Source organism: Denticeps clupeoides, unplaced genomic scaffold (genome assembly GCF_900700375.1).
Source record: "Denticeps clupeoides unplaced genomic scaffold, fDenClu1.1, whole genome shotgun sequence".
Lineage (NCBI taxonomy): Eukaryota > Metazoa > Chordata > Actinopteri > Clupeiformes > Denticipitidae > Denticeps > Denticeps clupeoides.
In genome coordinates this window covers 936094-956259 of record NW_021629993.1, presented here as the reverse complement: position 1 = coordinate 956259, position 20166 = coordinate 936094, and the positions used below count along the sequence as shown (strand labels likewise).

General features: G+C 46.1%; 1 protein-coding gene across 1 annotated transcript in view; it reads left to right on the top strand.

Moving 5' to 3' along the window:
- The first annotated feature begins 5423 nt into the window (after positions 1–5423).
- The window catches only part of LOC114779515 (phosphatidylinositol phosphatase PTPRQ-like), a 31382-nt gene continuing 16639 nt past the window's right edge, over positions 5424–20166 (top strand). The window contains 14 exon segments of the mRNA XM_028967378.1: positions 5424–5679; positions 6148–6217; positions 6521–6629; positions 7151–7371; positions 7828–7897; positions 8023–8222; positions 11131–11331; positions 11333–11372; positions 12261–12389; positions 14370–14516; positions 14642–14808; positions 14878–15223; positions 15305–15463; positions 15544–15723. Coding sequence (XP_028823211.1) covers positions 6161–6217; positions 6521–6629; positions 7151–7371; positions 7828–7897; positions 8023–8222; positions 11131–11331; positions 11333–11372; positions 12261–12389; positions 14370–14516; positions 14642–14808; positions 14878–15223; positions 15305–15463; positions 15544–15723 — 2026 coding nt within the window. The 5' untranslated portion in view covers positions 5424–5679; positions 6148–6160.

Below are 20166 nucleotides of genomic sequence, written 5' to 3'. Positions count from 1 at the left end.
CGGCTAAAACAGCACAGACGCAGAGCTTGAAAGCGGCTAAAACGCAGCACAGACGCAGTCAATGCAGAGCTTGAAAGTGGCTAAAACACAGCACAGACGCAGAGCTTGAAAGCGGCTACAACACAGACGCAGAGCTTGAAAGCGGCTAAAAAAGCACAGATGCAGAGCTTGAAAGCAGCTAAAACACAGCACAGACGCAGAGCTTGAAAGCAGCTAAAACAGCACAGACGCAGAGCTTGAAAGCGGCCTAAAACACAGACGCAGAGCTTGAAAGCGGCTAAAACACAGATGCAGAGCTTGAAAGCGGCTAAACACAGACGCAGAGCTTGAAAGCAGCTAAAAGACAGACGCAGAGCTTGAAAGCGGCTAAAACAGCACACAGACGCAGAGCTTGAAAGCGGCTAAAAACACAGATGCAGAGCTTGAAAGAGGCTAAAACAGCACAGACGCAGAGCTTGAAAGCGGCTAAAACACAGATGCAGAGCTTGAAAGAGGCTAAAACAGCACAGACGCAGAGCTTAAAGCGGCTAAAACGCAGCACAGACGCAGAGCTTGAAAGCAGCTAAACAGCACAGACGCAGAGCTTGAAAGCGCTAAAATGTTGCACAGACGCAGAGCTTGAAAGCGGCTAAAACACAGCACAGACGCAGAGCTTGAAAGCGGCTAAAATGTTGCACAGACGCAGAGCTTGAAAGCGGCTAAAACACAGCACAGACGCAGAGCTTGAAAGCGGCTAAAACACAGCACAGACGCAGAGCTTGAAAGCGGCTAAAACTTAGACGCAGAGCTTGAAAGCGGCTAAAACACAGATGCAGAGCTTGAAAGCGGCTCTAAAACACAGACGCAGAGCTTGAAAGCAGCTAAAACACAGACGCAGAGCTTGAAGCGGCTAAAACAGCACAACGCAGAGCTTGAAAGCGGCTAAAAACAGATGCAGAGCTTGAAAGAGGCTAAAACAGCACAGACGCAGAGCTTGAAAGCGGCTAAAACACAGATGCAGAGCTTGAAAGAGGCTAAAACAGCACAGACGCAGAGCTTAAAAGCAGCTAAAACGCAGCACAGACGCAGAGCTTGAAAGCAGCTAAAACAGCACAGACGCAGAGCTTGAAAGCGGCTAAAATGTTGCACAGACGCAGAGCTTGAAAGCGGCTAAAACACAGCACAGACGCAGAGCTTGAAAGCGGCTAAAACAGCACAGACGCAGAGCTTGAAAGCGGCTAAAACGCAGCACAGACGCAGAACTTGAAAGCGGCTACAACACAGACGCAGAGCTTGAAAGCGGCTAAAACGCAGCACAGACGCAGTCAATGCAGAGCTTGAAAGTGGCTAAAACACAGCACAGACGCAGAGCTTGAAAGCGGCTACAACACAGACGCAGAGCTTGAAAGCGGCTAAAACAGCACAGATGCAGAGCTTGAAAGCGGCTAAAACGCAGCACAGACGCAGAGCTTGAAAGCAGCTAAAACAGCACAGACGCAGAGCTTGAAAGCGGCTAAAACACAGACGCAGAGCTTGAAAGTGGCTAAAACAGCACAGACGCAGAGCTTGAAAGCGGCTAAAACAGCACAGACACAGTCAATGCAGAGCTTGAAAGCAGCTAAAACGCAGCACAGACGCAGAGCTTGAAAGCAGCTAAAACAGCACAGACGCAGATCTTGAAAGCGGCTAAAACACAGACGCAGAGCTTGAAAGCGGCTAAAACAGCACAGACGCAGAGCTTGAAAGCGGCTAAAACACGATGCAGAGCTTGAAAGTGGCTAAAACACAGACGCAGAGCTTGAAAGCGGCTAAAACACAGATGCAGAGCTTGAAAGCAGCTAAAACACAGACACAGAGCTTGAAAGCGGCTAAAACACAGATGCAGACCTTGAAAGTGGCTAAAACACAGACGCAGAGCTTGAAAGCGGCTAAAACAGCACAGACGCAGAGCTTGAAAGCAGCTAAAACAGCACAGACGCAGAGCTTGAAAGCGGCTAAAACACAGATGCAGAGCTTGAAAGAGGCTAAAACAGCACAGACGCAGAGCTTGAAAGCGGCTAAAACAGCACAGACGCAGAGCTTGAAAGCGGCTAAAATGTTGCACAGACGCAGAGCTTGAAAGCGGCTAAACACAGCACAGACGCAGAGCTTGAAAGCGGCCAAAACACAGCACAGACGCAGAGCTTGAAAGTGGCTAAAACACAGCACAGACGCAGAGCTTGAAAGTGGTAAAACACAGACGCAGAGCTTGAAAGCGGCTAAAACACAGCACACACGCGGAACTTGAAAGCGGCTACAACACAAACGCAGAGCTTGAAAGCGGCTAAAACAGCACAGACGCAGAGCTTGAAAGCAGCTAAAACGCAGATGCAGAGCTTGAAAGCGGCTAAAAGGCAGCACAGACGCAGAGCTTGAAAGCAGCTAAAACAGCACAGACACAGAGCTTGAAAGCGGCTAAAACACAGACGCAGAGCTTGAAAGCGGCTAAAACAGCACAGACGCAGAGCTTGAAAGCGGCTAAAATGTTGCACAGACGCAGAGCTTGAAAGCGGCTAAAACACAGCACAGACACAGAGCTTGAAAGTGGCTAAAACACAGCACAGACGCAGAGCTTGAAAGTGGTTAAAACACAGACGCAGAGCTTGAAAGAGGCTAAAACAGCACAGACGCAGAGCTTGAAAGTGGCTAAAACACAGCACAGACGCAGAGCTTGAAAGCGGCTACAACACAGACGCAGAGCTTGAAAGCGGCTAAAACAGCACAGACGCACAGCTTGAAAGCAGCTAAAACGCAGATGCAGAGCTTGAAAGCGGCTAAAAGGCAGCACAGACGCAGAGCTTGAAAGCAGCTAAAACAGCACAGACACAGAGCTTGAAAGCGGCTAAAACACAGACGCAGAGCTTGAAAGCGGCTCTAAAACAGCACAGACACAGTCAATGCAGAGCTTGAAAGCAGCTAAAACGCAGCACAGACGCAGAGCTTGAAAGCAGCTAAAACAGCACAGACGCAGAGCTTGAAAGCGACTAAAACAGCACAGACGCAGAGCTTGAAAGCGGCTAAAACACAGACGCAGAGCTTGAAAGCGGCTAAAACAGCACAGACGCAGAGCTTGAAAGCGGCTAAAACACAGATGCAGAGCTTGAAAGTGGCTAAAACACAGATGCAGAGCTTGAAAGCGGCTAAAACAGCACAGATGCAGAGCTTGAAAGCGGCTTAAACACAGACGCAGAGCTTGAAAGCGGCTAAAATGTTGCACAGACGCAGAGCTTGAAAGCGGCTAAAACACAGCACAGACGCAGAGCTTGAAAGCGGCTAAAACAGCACAGACGCAGAGCTTGAAAGCGGCTAAAACGCAGCACAGACGCAGAGCTTGAAAGCGGCTAAAACACAGATGCAGAGCTTGAAAGCGGCTAAAACAGCACAGACGCAGAGCTTGAAAGCGGCTAAAACAGCACAGACACAGTCAATGCAGAGCTTGAAAGCAGCTAAAACGCAGCACAGACGCAGAGCTTGAAAGCAGCTAAAACAGCACAGACGCAGAGCTTGAAAGCGGCTAAAACAGCACAGACGCAGAGCTTGAAAGCGGCTAAAACACAGACGCAGAGCTTGAAAGCGGCTAAAACAGCACAGACGCAGAGCTTGAAAGCGGCTAAAACACAGACGCAGAGCTTGAAAGTGGCTAAAACACAGACGCAGAGCTTGAAAGCGGCTAAAACAGCACAGATGCAGAGCTTGAAAGCGGCAAACACAGACGCAGAGCTTGAAAGCGGCTAAAAGGCAGCACAGACGCAGAGCTTGAAAGTGGCTAAAACACAGCACAGACGCAGAGCTTGAAAGTGGTTAAAACACAGACGCAGAGCTTGAAAGCGGCTAAAACAGCACAGACGCAGAGCTTGAAAGTGGCTAAAACACAGCACAGACGCAGAGCTTGAAAGTGGTTAAAACACAGATGCAGAGCTTGAAAGCGGCTAAAACACAGATGCAGAGCTTGAAAGTGGCTGAAACACAGACGCAGAGCTTGAAAGCGGCTAAAACACAGACGCAGAGCTTGAAAGCGGCTAAAACACAGACGCAGAGCTTGAAAGCGGCTAAAACAGCACAGACGCAGAGCTTGAAAGCGGCTAAAACACAGACGCAGAGCTTGAAAGTGGCTAAAAAAGCACAGACGCAGAGCTTGAAAGCGGCTAAAACACAGATGCAGAGCTTGAAAGAGGCTAAAACAGCACAGACGCAGAGTTTGAAAGCGGCTAAAACACAGCACAGACGCAGAGCTTGAAAGCGGCTAAAACAGCACAGACGCAGAGCTTGAAAGCGGAAAAACACAGACAGTCACAGTCGACACAGATCTTGAATGTGGCTAAAACACAGTAGACGCAGTCAGTGCAGAGCTTGAAAGCAGCTAAAACACAGCACAGACACAATCGATGCAGAGCCGCGTTGTGCAGCTCAGCTGCACCCGAAACACTACCACTGTGGACTACAACTACAACAAAGCGGCTACAATACAGCAGAGATATAGATGACACAGAAGACAGCTGTGCACAACAGTAAGCTCATGAACCTGTTTTGGTGTAATCTTTCCTCTCTTTCTCTGTCAGGTGACTGTGTATTCATGTGATGGCAAGTGCCCCTCTGCCACCATTTTAACTTCAACATTAACAGCCACGCCCGTTTCTGTAAGTGTGCAGGGAGAACGGCCTGCAGAGCCGTGTTGTGCAGCTCTACTGCACCCGTAACGCTACCACTGTGGACTACAACTACCAGGAGCCCCTGGATTGTTCCTGCCAGTGGAACTGAAGAGCCTAGCTCACCTTGCGACGCTACCACATACATGTAAAGTGCTCACCTTTGTGTAAGCACAGCATACACAACGCTTGTTTGTGTGTTAGCTTTAAACACTGGAGTTTGTAGTGTAGCTGTCAGTGACGTTCAGAAAAGCCACCTTCCACCTGTTATGATGTATCATACATCTTGACATAGCTTCTGTGCTGTTTGTACTGTCTGATTATTGTCATTATTCACCATTTTTTACAGTTGTAAAAACCACACATCACACACTTGCTGTTACTAAATTATTTCAATGGTGACATTCCATAGATACAATGTTTGTGTCTGTAACATTTTCTTTAGTCCATTTCCTGGTGGTGTTAACTGAAATAAAGCATAACGTCTCCATTTCTAGTCTCTACATTGCCTTGGCTTCCTTTTCTGTTTTACCTGATTTGAACATGCAGAACCACGCCCACTACTAAAGTCATAATTTCGATTGAGATCTTCTCACAATTTTGGGTCTAGAACAGTGAACTGTGCTGGACTGACTCATGGTGGAGGTTTCAGCCTCAGACACGTGGAAAAGACAAGGTCCACCCCTCTACCACCAGGGCTCATCCTCCTCCCACCTGAAAACAGAAAATAGGACAAGTTGGTAAATTCCAGCAGCTGAAGCCCACGTGCTGACTCAGTGTTCTTCTGCTCATCACCGTAATTAAACCCAGCGGGAGGGTGTGTTGGTGTGATATTGAGTGTGTGTGGGGGGTGTGTGTGGTCTGCTCTGTGAAGTCGTGGGGACACGTCCTGATCATTACATCCTACCGTTACTTTGAGAGCTCTGGCTTCTGACTCCCAGCATCCAGTTGGGACTGATTAAAACCCCCAGCATGCTGCTTGAGAGGTCTGGAGACCCATCATGCGCTGATTCAGGTAAGGTCTGAATCTGGTGTGTGCACCTGAGTATCCAGGGTAAAAAACGCGTGTGTGTGTGTGAGAGAGAACTTTTAAACTTTCATACCTGCAGCCTCACCTGGACGGTTGCCTGGCAACCTCCCACTGCTTCAGCAGCTCCGGTTACTGACCCGTTTCTCAGGTTCCTCTGACCATGCTGGACGTGTGTGTGTATGAGCACCTCGAACTGGGGGATTCAGGGAGTAAAAATGCATCACATCATTATTCAGCGAGTGTGATACCAGGTAATGCAGACAAGGCCGGGGCCAAACTTCAGCGTACAGTCAGCATCACACACACCCCGTCCATTTAGCAGGTGTCAGGTGCTGGGCTGTCTGTGTGTGTGTGTGTGTACCTGGGTTTCCTTTAGAGGCTCATTCAGGTTTAATGAGTCTCCGCCTCAGCGCTGCAACTCATCAGTGCTGTTCTACCTGTCCTCGCACACAGACACGTCTCCATCATGTCGTCCAGCCGGCCTCTGCTGCTGCCGCTGTGCTGGCTGCTGTCCTGTGTTCAGGTAAGCCTCACCTGCAACTACGCTGGTAGCTTCACTGCTGCTTGAATAAAGAGGCGCGCATGAGAAGGTCCTTGCTGAGGTTGAGCGTGACAGGTCTCTGTGAAATGTTAGTGTGGGTCAGTAAAGGAAATAGAAATTCAGTCCTGACGTGGGATCAGTTGTATAAACATCTGTAAACATCATGTAAGTGTTAGAAGTGAATGAGGGGTCATGTGATGTGTTCCACAGTTTCCACATGTCCTCCTGAGTCATTCTTCTGTCTGACATTCATTGTAATGATGTTTGTGTGTGTGTGTTCTCCAGGCCCAGGTCCCAAGTCTGACCCCTGGACCCCTGTACTCCATCACAATCAGTGTTTCCTCCATCTCTGCCCGGAGTTCTCCAATCAGTCGTACCATCACAAACTTCACCGGTAGTGTGTGTGTGTGTGTGTGTGTGTGTGTATGAAATAGTGACCAGTGCTCCAGTTTCATACCACTGGGTCCAGGCCGCTGCCGCGCTGCATTATTCATCTCTGATGTGCGATTTGGCCACAATGGGGTGATATCGGGTGCGCGGTGCTGTGAATGGCCACTCATCCCTCACATTGGAGAAGAATACGGGTCACTGTGCCGGCCAGCATGTCAGACCCCGCCCACATTACATCCAGTTGTCTGAAGAACTAGAACACACCCTTCTGTCTCCTCTGAGGACGTGGTGTACAAGGTCTTCCAACACCATGTGTTAGGAAATGCAGTGTCATCATGATCATGAAGTCACCTGCCCTCAACTCCCAAAGAGTTCTGCTCAGCCCTCCACTGTGTGTGTGTTTGTGTGTGTTGGGGTGCTCAGATTGTGTTTGATCCAAGGGCATGATTGTGCTATTAGAACATTCCAGAACAAGTGATAGTTAAGTATGGTTTCTAACATTTGTGTGTGTGTGTGTATGTGCAGCACCTGCTGCTCCAACAGATCTGGAAGGTGAGAAGGTGGGGTCTAATGGAATCCTGCTGTCATGGAAAGATCCACATGATGAATCCATTCAGTCATATGTGATCCAGTATAAGGAGGTGTGTCCCCATCCAGACCCCGGATTCACTGAGATCAGCAGGAGTCTAGATATCCCCGAATTCCTACTGAACACCCTCACACCTGGATCCACCTACAACATCAAGGTAACACAAAAGCATCCAGCTCAGACCTTCCTCTCCTTGCGTTGGTGCCGGATTTCTGAATCTGTCGTATATGAAGGATATGTATTCTGTGGGACCGTTGCTCAGGTGTCTTCACAATGTAAAAGAATGAAAACGATGGTTTTCAGCGGAACTTCTGACCCCCCAACATGTTCTGTTGTGCCGTTAGCAGGACTCATATTGTGCACATGCAAACACAGGAGGGAAAGTTGCCAGTGAGGGTTAATAATGAATCAGTCTGGATTATTGATGAGTTGGAGAGAGATTAGTGCATCACCACCGATCAGCTGTGTATCCGAGCGCCTTGTATTGTGCCCCCTGCAGGTTGTTCTGGGTTCTGCCTCTCATTTCTCACTTCTGTCATTTCCTTCTTCTCGTGTGTGTGCTTGTTCTCTGTTTGGTTTGATGTTGATGTTGATTTTTACACAATTTGTGTAGGTTGGGTCTGAGAACCAAAATGGAATCAGATCATTCAGCAAATCGCTCTACATCAAGACCTCCGAGGCCCGTGGGTATCTGTGTGTGCACCTGTATAGCCCCAGTTTTTAATTTTTACTGCTTTCTGATCATTAGCCACACCACTCATGTCACTTATATCTGTGTGTGTGTGTGTGTGTGTGTGTGTGTGCGCAGCTCCTGGTCTGGTCACTAACCTGACGGCTGTAGCGGAGAACCACACCTTTGTGAAGGTGAGGTGGTTCCTGCCGGTGAAGATTAACGGCCTCATCACTAAATTTGCTGTGAAGGCGAAACACGCCCGTACCGGCCTGACCGTACAGACGCTGGAGGTCAACGCGGTGGACATCATGACGGGGGCGCTGCCGCACTGCAACGTAATGTTTTTCTGTGTTTCGGCGTGTGTGTTTGTGTAGTAGGTTGTGTGTGTGGGTGTGTGTATTTCTGTAGTAGGTTGTGTGTGTTTGGTCGTGTGAATTCTGTAGTAGGTTGTTTGTATGTTTTGGTGTGTTTGGTTGTGTGTATTATGTAGTACGTTGTGTGTTGGTTGTTTGTTTTGTGTAGTAGGTTGTGTGTATGTTTTTTGTCTTTGGTCGGATGTTTTTGTGTAGTAGGTTGTGTGTGTGTGTGTATTTCTGTAGTAGGTTGTGTGTATGTTTTTGTGTGTTTGGTTGTGTGTTTTATGTAGTACGTTGTGTTGTGGTTATGTTTGTTTTGTGTAGTAGGTTGTGTGTATGTTTTGTGTTTTGGTCGTATGTTTTTTGTGTAGTAGGTTGTGTGTGTGTATTTCTGTAGTTGGTGCGTACGTTCATAGTGTCTGTGTAGTATGTGGGTGTTTTGTGTAGTAGCTTGTGTGTATGTTTTTGTGGGTTGTGGTATGTAGTACGTTGTGGTTTGGTTGTTGTTTTGTGTGTAGTGTAGGGGTGTGTATGTTTTTTGTCTTGGTCGGAGTTTTGTTGTGTGGAGTAGGTTGTGTGTGTGTATTTCTGTAGTAGGTTGTGTGTATTTTTTGTGTTTGGTTGTGTGATTTATGTAGTACGTGTGTGTGTTTGGTTATGTTTGTTTGTGTGTAGTAGGTTGTGTATGTTTTTGTGTCTTTGGTCGTATGTTTTTGTGTAGTAGGTTGGTGTGTGTATTTCTGTAGTTGTTGTGCGTACGTTCATAGTGTCTGTCTTTCTGTAGTATGTGTGTGTTGTTGTAGTAGCTTGTGTGTATGTTTTGTTTGTTTGGTTGTGTGTTTTATGTAGTACGTTGTGTGTTTGGTTGTGTGTGTTTGTGTAGTAGGTTGTGTGTATGTTTTTGTGTTGGGCGTGTGTTTTTTTGTGTAGTAGGTTGTGTGTGTGTGTGGATTTGTTGTAGGTTGTGTGTGTGTGTATGTTTTAGTGTGTTGGTTGTGTTTATGCAGTACGTTGTGTGTTTGGTTGTGTGTGTTTGTGTAGTAGGTTGTGTGTATGTTTTTGTGTCTTTGGTCATATGTTTTTAGTGTAGTAGGTTGTGTGTGTGTATTTCTGTAGTTGTTGTGCGTACGTTCATAGTGTCTGTATTTCTGTAGTACGTGTGTGTTTTGTGTAGTAGCTTGTGTCTATGTTTTTGTTTGGTTGTGTGTTTGTGCAGTACGTTGTGTGTTTGGTCGTATGCTTTTTGTGTAGTAGGTTGTGTGTGTGTATTTCTGTAGTTGTTGTGCGTACGTTCATAGTGTCTGTATTTCTGTAGTACGTGTGTGTTTTGTGTAGTAGGTTGTGTGTATGTTTTTGTTTGTTTGGTTGTGTGTTTTATGTTGTACGTTGTGCGTATATTAATTAAGTGTGTATTTCTGTAGTACGTTGTGAGTGTGTGTATTTTTGTAGTAGGTTGTGTGTATATTTTTGTGTGTTTGGTTGTGTTTTATGTACAAACCGGATTCCAAAAAAAGTTGTGAAAAAAGAACTGAATGCAGTGATGTGGAGGTGCCAACTTGTAATATTTTATTTCAACTGAGAAAATGTATCGTTTTAAGTGAAAAATATGTTGATTCAGAATTTCATGGGACAAGGCCATGTCCACCACTGTGTGGCATCTCCCCTTCTTCTTCCAACACTCAACAGACGTCTGGGGGCCGAGGAGAACTAGGAATGTTCTCCCATTCTTGTCTAATACAGGCCTCTAACTGTTCAATCGTCTTGGGTCGTCTGATGCAGAATGTGGTCTGGCGTTATCTTCCCTGAAAGCATCTGTTGTTCTAGAACCTGAATATATTTTCTGCATTGATTGGTGCCTTTCCAGACATGCAAGCTGCCCATGACACCCCCATACCACCAGAGATGCAGGCTTCTGAACTGAGCGTTGATAACAACTGATAACAACATGGCGTCCCACATTTCCAAAAAGAACTTGGAATCGTGACTCGTCTGACCACAGAACAGTCTTCCATTTTGCCACCCTCCATTTTAAGTGTTCACATTTACATTTACATTTACAGCATTTATCAGACGCCCTTATCCAGAGCGACTTACAACCAGTAGTTACAGGGGACAGTCCCCCTGGAGCAACTTAGGGTTAAGTGTCTTGCTCAGGGACACAATGGTAGTGAGGCGGGATTTGATGATCATCTACCCATCTTGGCTTCTGAGAGACGCTGCCACTCCGAGAAGCTCTTTTTATAGCCAATCATGTTGCCAATTGACCTAATTCGTGTTAATTGGTCTTCCAGCTCTTCGTTATGCTCAAATTGTACCTTTTCCAGCCTCTTATTGTCCAAACCTTTAGGGACTTGTTGATACCGTGTGTGAAATTTTGAATCAACATATTTTTACTTTTAAAATGACAAATTTAAACATTTGATCTGGTCATCTATGTTCTATTACAAATAAAATATTGACATTTGCCATCTCCACATCACTGCATTCAGTTTAGTGTCCCAACTTTTTTGGAATGCAGTTTGTAGTACGTTTTGCGTATGTTGTGTAAGTGTGTATTTCTGTAGTAGGTTGTGTGCGTGAGTGTATTTCAATAGTAGGTTGTGTGTTTGGTTGTGTGTGTACGTGTGTGTATTTCTGTAATAGGTTGTGTCTTTGGGCGTATGTTTTTTTGTGTAGTAGGTTGTGTGTATGTTTTTGTGTCTTTGGTTGTATGTTATTTGTGTAGTAGGTTGTGCGTATGTTGATTAAGTGTGTATTTCTGTAGTAGGTTGTGTTGTTTGGTTGTGTGTGTACGTGTGTACATTTCTTTAATAGGTTGTGTCTTTGGTCGTATGTTTTTTGTGTAGTAGGTTGTGCGTATGTTGATTGTGTGTGTGTGTTTTTGTAGGACGCTGCTGACATCTTGTCTCGTGGAACCCCCAGTCCATCTGAAGCGTTCCTGCTGACCTCGTCCTCGTTGCCCACGGTTACTCTGTCGGCCGCGCCCCCCGCCTCCTCCTGGAGTGTACCCATCAGCGTGGGCATGTCCAAGCTCCACCCCTACACTGCATACGTGTTTGAAGTCTCCGCCTTTACCAGGGTTGGGGAGGGGCAAAATTGCCAGCACTATGGTCCGAATGCCTGAATCAGGTAAACAGACAGGTGGACAGACAGGCAGATGGACACACAGACAGGCAGATGGACAATCAGACAGACAGGCAGATGGATAGGCAGGCAGACAGACACACAGACAGGCAGATGGACAATCAGACAGACAGGCAGATGGACAGACAGGCAGATTGACAATCAGACAGACAGGCAGAGATGGACAGACAGGCAGACGGACAATCAGACAGACAAGAGATGGACAGACAGGCAGGCAGACAGACACACAGACAGGCAGACAGACAGGCAGATGGACAATCAGACAGACAGATGGACAATCAGACAGATAGGCAGATGGACAGACAGGCAGACGGACAATCAGACAGACAAGAAGATGGACAGACAGACAGGCAGATGGACAGACAGGCAGATGGACAATCAGACAGACAAGAAGATGGACAGACAGGCAGGCAGACAGATGGACAATCAGACAGACAGGCAGATGGACAGACAAGGCAGATGGACAATCAGACAGACAGGCAGATGGACAGACAGGCAGACGGACAATCAGACAGACAAGAAGATGGACAGACAGGCAGGCAGACAGATGGACAATCAGACAGATAGGCAGATGGACAGACAGGCAGACGGACAATCAGACAGACAAGAAAGATGGACAGGCAGGCAGACAGACAGAGAGACAAGCAGACGGACAGTTGGACAGACAGACCTCTTTGTGAAAACCAGTTGCTGCTCTCAGCTCTGGTTCTGGTTCTCACAGTGGTCTAGTTTCAGCGCTGCTGTAACAGAAGCTCTGATTGGCTGAGATAACAGCCTGCTGTCTGTAATCCGGCCGCCGGGTGGGGCGGAGTGTTCAGGACGGGGACCAGTAATTACATTAACACATTTCCATCACCTCATGTCCTCCTGCAGCTCCCGAAGACCCACCTCAGAACCTGTCTGTGTGGAACATCAGCTCACAGTCTTTCTCTGTGTCCTGGGATTCACCCACCATCATTACCGGGCGTTTTACCTACGTTCTCACACTGTACAGCCCAACAGGTGCGCACATACACACAATATACACACAATATACACACAATATACAGCGTGAGTGTTGCCAGACTGTCCATCACTCCGGTCTCACGTTCAAACGTTACTACAAAATCCTGTTATTGACCTATAAAGCACTACATGACCTTGCACTGCAGTTCTCTATACGGTGATTTAAAAAAAGAGTGTGTGTGTTGTATAGTGTGTTGTATAGTGTGTTGTATGAAGTTCCAGTACTCGGTGCTCTCGCCGTACACTCGCTACCTTGTGTGTTAGTTGTACAACATGCTGTGTGTGTGTTGTGTGTGTGTTGTATGAAGTTCCAGTACTCGGTGCTCTTGCCGTACACTCGCTACCTTGTGTGTTAGTTGTACAACATTCTGTGTGTGTGTTGTATAGCGTGTGTTGTATAGTGTGTTGTGTGTGTGTTTCTAGGTTTTCTCTATGAGAACAGCACGGTTGATATGAAGTTCCAGTACTCGGTGCTCTCGCCGTACACTCGCTACCTTGGTGTTAGTTGTACAACATGCTGTGTGTGTGTTGTATAGTGTGTTGTGTGTGTGTTTCTAGGTTTTCTCTATGAGACAGCACGGTTGATATGAAGTTCCAGTACTCGGTGCTCTCGCCGTACACTCGCTACCTTGTGTGTTAGTTGTACAACATGCTGTGTGTGTGTTGTATAGTGTGTTGTGTGTGTGTTTTCTAGGTTTTCTCTATGAGAACAGCACGGTTGATATGAAGTTCCAGTACTCGGTGCTCTCGCCGTACACTCGCTACCTTGTGTGTTAGTTGTACAACATTCTGTGTGTGTGTTGTATAGCGTGTGTTGTATAGTGTGTTGTGTGTGTGTTTCTAGGTTTTCTCTATGAGAACAGCACGGTTGATATGAAGTTCCAGTACTCGGTGCTCTCGCCGTACACTCGCTACCTTGTGTGTTAGTTGTACAACATGCTGTGTGTGTGTTGTATAGTGTGTTGTGTGTGTGTTTCTAGGTTTTCTCTATGAGAACAGCACGGTTGATATGAAGTTCCAGTACTCGGTGCTCTCGCCGTACACTCGCTACCTTGTGTGTTAGTTGTACAACATGCTGTGTGTGTGTTGTATAGTGTGTTGTGTGTGTGTTTCTAGGTTTTCTCTATGAGAACAGCACGGTTGATATGAAGTTCCAAGTACTCGGTGCTCTCGCCGTACACTCGCTACCTTGTGTGTTAGTTGTACAACATTCTGTGTGTGTGTTGTATAGCGTGTGTTGTATAGTGTGTTGTGTGTGTGTTTCTAGGTTTTCTCTATGAGAACAGCACGGTTGATATGAAGTTCCAGTACTCGGTGCTCTCGCCGTACACTCGCTACCTTGTGTGTTAGTTGTACAACATGCTGTGTGTGTGTTGTATAGTGTGTTGTGTGTGTGTTTCTAGGTTTTCTCTATGAGAACAGCACGGTTGATATGAAGTTCCAGTACTCGGTGCTCTCGCCGTACACTCGCTACCTTGTGTGTTAGTTGTACAACATTCTGTGTGTGTGTTGTATAGCGGTGTGTTGTATAGTGTGTTGTGTGTGTGTTTCTAGGTTTTCTCTATGAGAACAGCACGGTTTGATATGAAGTTCCAGTACTCGGTGCTCTCGCCGTACACTCGCTACCTTGTGTGTTAGTTGTACAACATGCTGTGTGTGTGTTGTATAGTGTGTTGTGTGTGTGTTTCTAGGTTTTCTCTATGAGAACAGCACGGTTGATATGAAGTTCCAGTACTCGGTGCTCTCGCCGTACACTCGCTACCTTGTGTGTTAGTTGTACAACATGCTGTGTGTGTGTTGTATAGTGTGTTGTGTGTGTGTTTCTAGGTTTTCTCTATGAGAACAGCACGGTTGATATGAAGTTCCAGTACTCGGTGCTCTCGCCGTACACTCGCTACCTTGTGTGTTAGTTGTACAACATTCTGTGTGTGTGTTGTATAGCGTGTGTTGTATAGTGTGTTGTGTGTGTGTTTCTAGGTTTTCTCTATGAGAACAGCACGGTTGATATGAAGTTCCAGTACTCGGTGCTCTCGCCGTACACTCGCTACGTCGTCTTTGTTCAGGCCAAATCCGCCGGGGCCACGGGGCCACCAGCAGAGATGAGCATCCTTACTGGATCTGAGGGTGTGTAGTATGTTGTGTTAATATAACACGTTTTGTGTGCTTTATTTCTTTATTTCATCCACTTGCCTACGTGTGTGTGTTTTGTTGACATATATTGTATATATTGTGTGTGTGTGTGTGTTCAGCACCCAGTGCAGTGTCGAGGTTGAGGGCGGAGGCTTTAGACTCCACATCTGTCCGTCTGTCTTGGAAAATTCCCACTCAGCCAAACGGACCAATCACGCGCTACCGCATACGCGTGCTAGTGGAGCAGACGGTTGTTCAGGATATTGTGCTGCGAGGATTGCATGAGGTAACACATAACACGCTCAACACACAACAAAGTGACACATACAGATACAAACTTTTATTTGCACTTCAGGCCTTAACACCCGCCTACAACGAGTCCCAAGCGCTTCGCCGCCGCGAGAGGTCAGCTGGTGTCACTATGGTGACCGCACCGTCAGGCTTCACGCTCACATCAGCAGCACAGAACACCGATGAACCCACAGACACGCGCTCAACTGCGACCTCTGACCTCGCCCTTACCCCTTCCGCTCCCCCAACACTGGCCCCTTGGCTCCTCGTTAGCGGCACAGATGCCACGACGACCAACACGGACGTCCCACCGCTGGCATCAGCCACCGACTTCTCGCTCCCGGTTACCATGGCAACAGTAACCGGCAACATACGGCAGACGCGGGCGGCGACCACGGGTGGAATAGAAGGTACAGCTGGAACACACACGTGCAGGGGTGACGTGTGATGACGGGCAGGAAAGCTGATTGGCTGTGACGTGTGATTGACAGTGCGGCCGGCCAGTGAGGAGGTGGTGCCGCTGTCGGTGAACATGCAGTATGTGGTGCAGAACCTGAGGCCCTTCACCTCCTACAACTTCAGCGTGTCAGCATACACACCTGTAGGGGAGGGGCCAGAAGCACGGACCAGTGTCCAAACCAAAGAGCAGGGGTAAACGGCACACTCGCACACAAACACACACCATCTCACACACAGGACTCAGGGTGTTGAATGTCTGTTGAACTCCCAGTTCCCAGTTCAGTTCTGGGCGTGTCATATCAGAATCTGAGCTCCACCTCCATCCTGGTATTTTGGGATCCTCCACTCAACCCCAACGGCCAGATAATCCACTACAGCGTCTACAGCCAGAACCTTCACACCCAGCAGAGCCAGCAGTACACCAGTAACACAACCAGTATACAACTTACAGGTAACACACTCACACATACAGCAGTACACCAGTAACACAACCAGTATACAGCTTACAGGTAACACACTCACACATACAGCAGTACACCAGTAACACAACCAGTATACAACTCACAGGTAACACACTCACACATACAGCAGTACACCAGTAACACAACCAGTATACAACTTACAGGTAACACACTCACACATACAGCAGTACACCAGTAACACAACCAGTATACAACTCACAGGTAACACACTCACACATACAGCAGTACACCAGGAACCAACCAGTATAAGCTTACAGGTAACACAACAAACATACAGCAGTACAAACCAGTAACACAAACCAGTATACAGCTTACAGGTAACACACACACACACACACACACATACAGCAGTACACCAGTAACACAACCAGTATACAACTTACAGGTAACACACTCACACATACAGCAGTACACCAGTAACACAACCAGTATACAACTCACAGGTAACACACTCCACACTACAGCAGTACACCAGTAACACAACCAGTATACAGCTTACAGGTAACACACACACATACAGCAGTACACCAGTAACACAACCAGTATACAACTTACAGGTAACACACACATACAGCAGTACACCAGTAACACAACCAGTATACAGCTTACAGGTAACACACACACACACACACACACATACAGCAGTACACCAGTAACACAACCAGTATACAACTTACAGGTAACTCACTCACACATACAGCAGTACACCAGTAACACAACCAGTATACAACTCACAGGTAACACACACACACACATACAGCAGTACACCAGTAACACAACCAGTATACAACTTACAGGTAACACACTCACACATACAGCAGTACACCAGTAACACAACCAGTATACAACTCACAGGTAACACACACACACACATACAGCAGTACACCAGTAACACAACCAGTATACAACTTACAGGTAACACACTCACACATACAGCAGTACACCAGTAACACAACCAGTATACAGCTTACAGGTAACACACACACATACAGCAGTACACCAGTAACACAACCAGTATACAACTTACAGGTAACACACACATACAGCAGTACACCAGTAACACAATCAGTATACAACTTACAGGTAACACACACACACACACACACACATACAGCAGTACACCAGTAACACAACCAGTATACAACTTACAGGTAACACACACACACACATACAGCAGTACACCGACACAACCAGTATACAACTTACAGGTAACACACACACATACGCAGTAGTACCAGTAACACAACCAGTATACAACTTACAGATAACACACTCACACATACAGCAGTACACCAGTAACACAACCAGTATACAACTTACAGGTAACTCACTCACACATACAGCAGTACACCAGTAACACAACCAGTATACAACTCACAGGTAACACACACACACACATACAGCAGTACACCAGTAACACAACCAGTATACAACTTACAGGTAACACACTCACACATACAGCAGTACACCAGTAACACAACCAGTATACAACTCACAGGTAACACACACACACACATACAGCAGTACACCAGTAACACAACCAGTATACAACTTACAGTAAGACACACTCACACATACAGCAGTACACCAGTAACACAACCAGTATACAGCTTACAGGTAACACACACACACACACACATACAGCAGTACACCAGTAACACAACCAGTATACAACTTACAGGTAACACACTCCACACATACAGCAGTACACCAGTAACACAACCAGTATACAGCTTACAGGTAACACACACACACATACAGCAGTACACCAGTAACACAACCAGTATACAACTTACAGGTAACACACACACACATACAGCAGTACACCAGTAACACAACCAGTATACAGCTTACAGGTAACACACACACACATACAGCAGTACACCAGTAACACAACCAGTATACAACTTACAGGTAACACACACACACATACAGCAGTACACCAGTAACACAACCAGTATACAACTTACAGGTAACACACTCACACATACAGCAGTACACCAGTAACACAACCAGTATACAGCTTACAGGTAACACACACACACATACAGCAGTACACCAGTAACACAACCAGTATACAACTTACAGGTAACACACACATACAGCAGTACACCAGTAACACAACCAGTATACAACTCACAGGTAACACACACACACACATACAGCAGTACACCAGTAACACAACCAGTATACAACTTACAGATAACACACTCACACATACAGCAGTACACCAGTAACACAACCAGTATACAACTTACAGGTAACACACACACACACACACACACATACAGCAGTACACCAGTAACACAACCAGTATACAACTTACAGGTAACTCACTCACACATACAGCAGTACACCAGTAACACAACCAGTATACAACTCACAGGTAACACACACACACATACAGCAGTACACCAGTAACACAACCAGTATACAACTTACAGGTAACACACTCACACATACAGCAGTACACCAGTAACACAACCAGTATACAACTCACAGGTAACACACACACACACATACAGCAGTACACCAGTAACACAACCAGTATACAACTTACAGGTAACACACTCACACATACAGCAGTACACCAGTAACACAACCAGTATACAGCTTACAGGTAACACACACACACACACACATACAGCAGTACACCAGTAACACAACCAGTATACAACTTACAGGTAACACACACACATACAGCAGTACACCAGTAACACAACCAGTATACAACTTACAGGTAACACACACACACACACACATACAGCAGTACACCAGTAACACAACCAGTATACAACTTACAGGTAACACACACACACACACACACATACAGCAGTACACCAGTAACACAACCAGTATACTACTTACAGGTAACACACACACACATACAGCAGTACACCAGTAACACAACCAGTATACAACTTACAGATAACACACTCACACATACAGCAGTACACCAGTAACACAACCAGTATACAACTTACAGGTAACTCACTCACACATACAGCAGTACACCAGTAACACAACCAGTATACAACTCACAGGTAACACACACACACACATACAGCAGTACACCAGTAACACAACCAGTATACAACTTACAGGTAACACACTCACACATACAGCAGTACACCAGTAACACAACCAGTATACAACTCACAGGTAACACACACACACACATACAGCAGTACACCAGTAACACAACCAGTATACAACTTACAGGTAACACACTCACACATACAGCAGTACACCAGTAACACAACCAGTATACAGCTTACAGGTAACACACACACACACACACATACAGCAGTACACCAGTAACACAACCAGTATACAACTTACAGGTAACACACACACACACACACATACAGCAGTACACCAGTAACACAACCAGTATACAACTTACAGGTAACACACACACATACAGCAGTACACCAGTAACACAACCAGTATACAACTTACAGGTAACACACTCACACATACAGCAGTACACCAGTAACACAACCAGTATACAACTTACAGGTAACACACACACACATACAGCAGTACACCAGTAACACACAAACCAGTATACAGCTTACAGGTAACACACACACATACAGCAGTACACCAGTAACACAACCAGTATACAACTCACAGGTAACACACACACATACAGCAGTACACCAGTAACACAACCAGTATACAGCTTACAGGTAACACACACACACATACAGCAGTACACCAGTAACACAACCAGTATACAACTCACAGGTAACACACACACATACAGCAGTACACCAGTAACACAACCAGTATACAGCTTACAGGTAACACACACACATACAGCAGTACACCAGTAACACAACCAGTATACAGCTTACAGGTAACACACACACATACAGCAGTACACCAGTAACACAACCAGTATACAGCTTACTGGTAATACACTCACACATACAGCAGTACACCAGTAACACAACCAGTATACAACTTACAGGTAACACACACACATACAGCAGTACACCAGTAACACAACCAGTATACAACTTACAGGTAACACACACACACACACACATACAGCAGTACACCAGTAACACAACCAGTATACAGCTTACAGGTAACACACACACACATACAGCAGTACACGAGTAACACAACCAGTATACAACTCACAGGTAACACACACACATACAGCAGTACACCAGTAACACAACCAGTATACAGCTTACAGGTAACACACACACACATACAGCAGTACACCAGTAACACAACCAGTATACAACTTACAGGTAACACACACACACATACAGCAGTACACCAGTAACACAACCAGTATACAACTTACAGGTAACACACACACATACAGCAGTACACCAGTAACACAACCAGTATACAACTCACAGGTAACACACACACATACAGCAGAACAC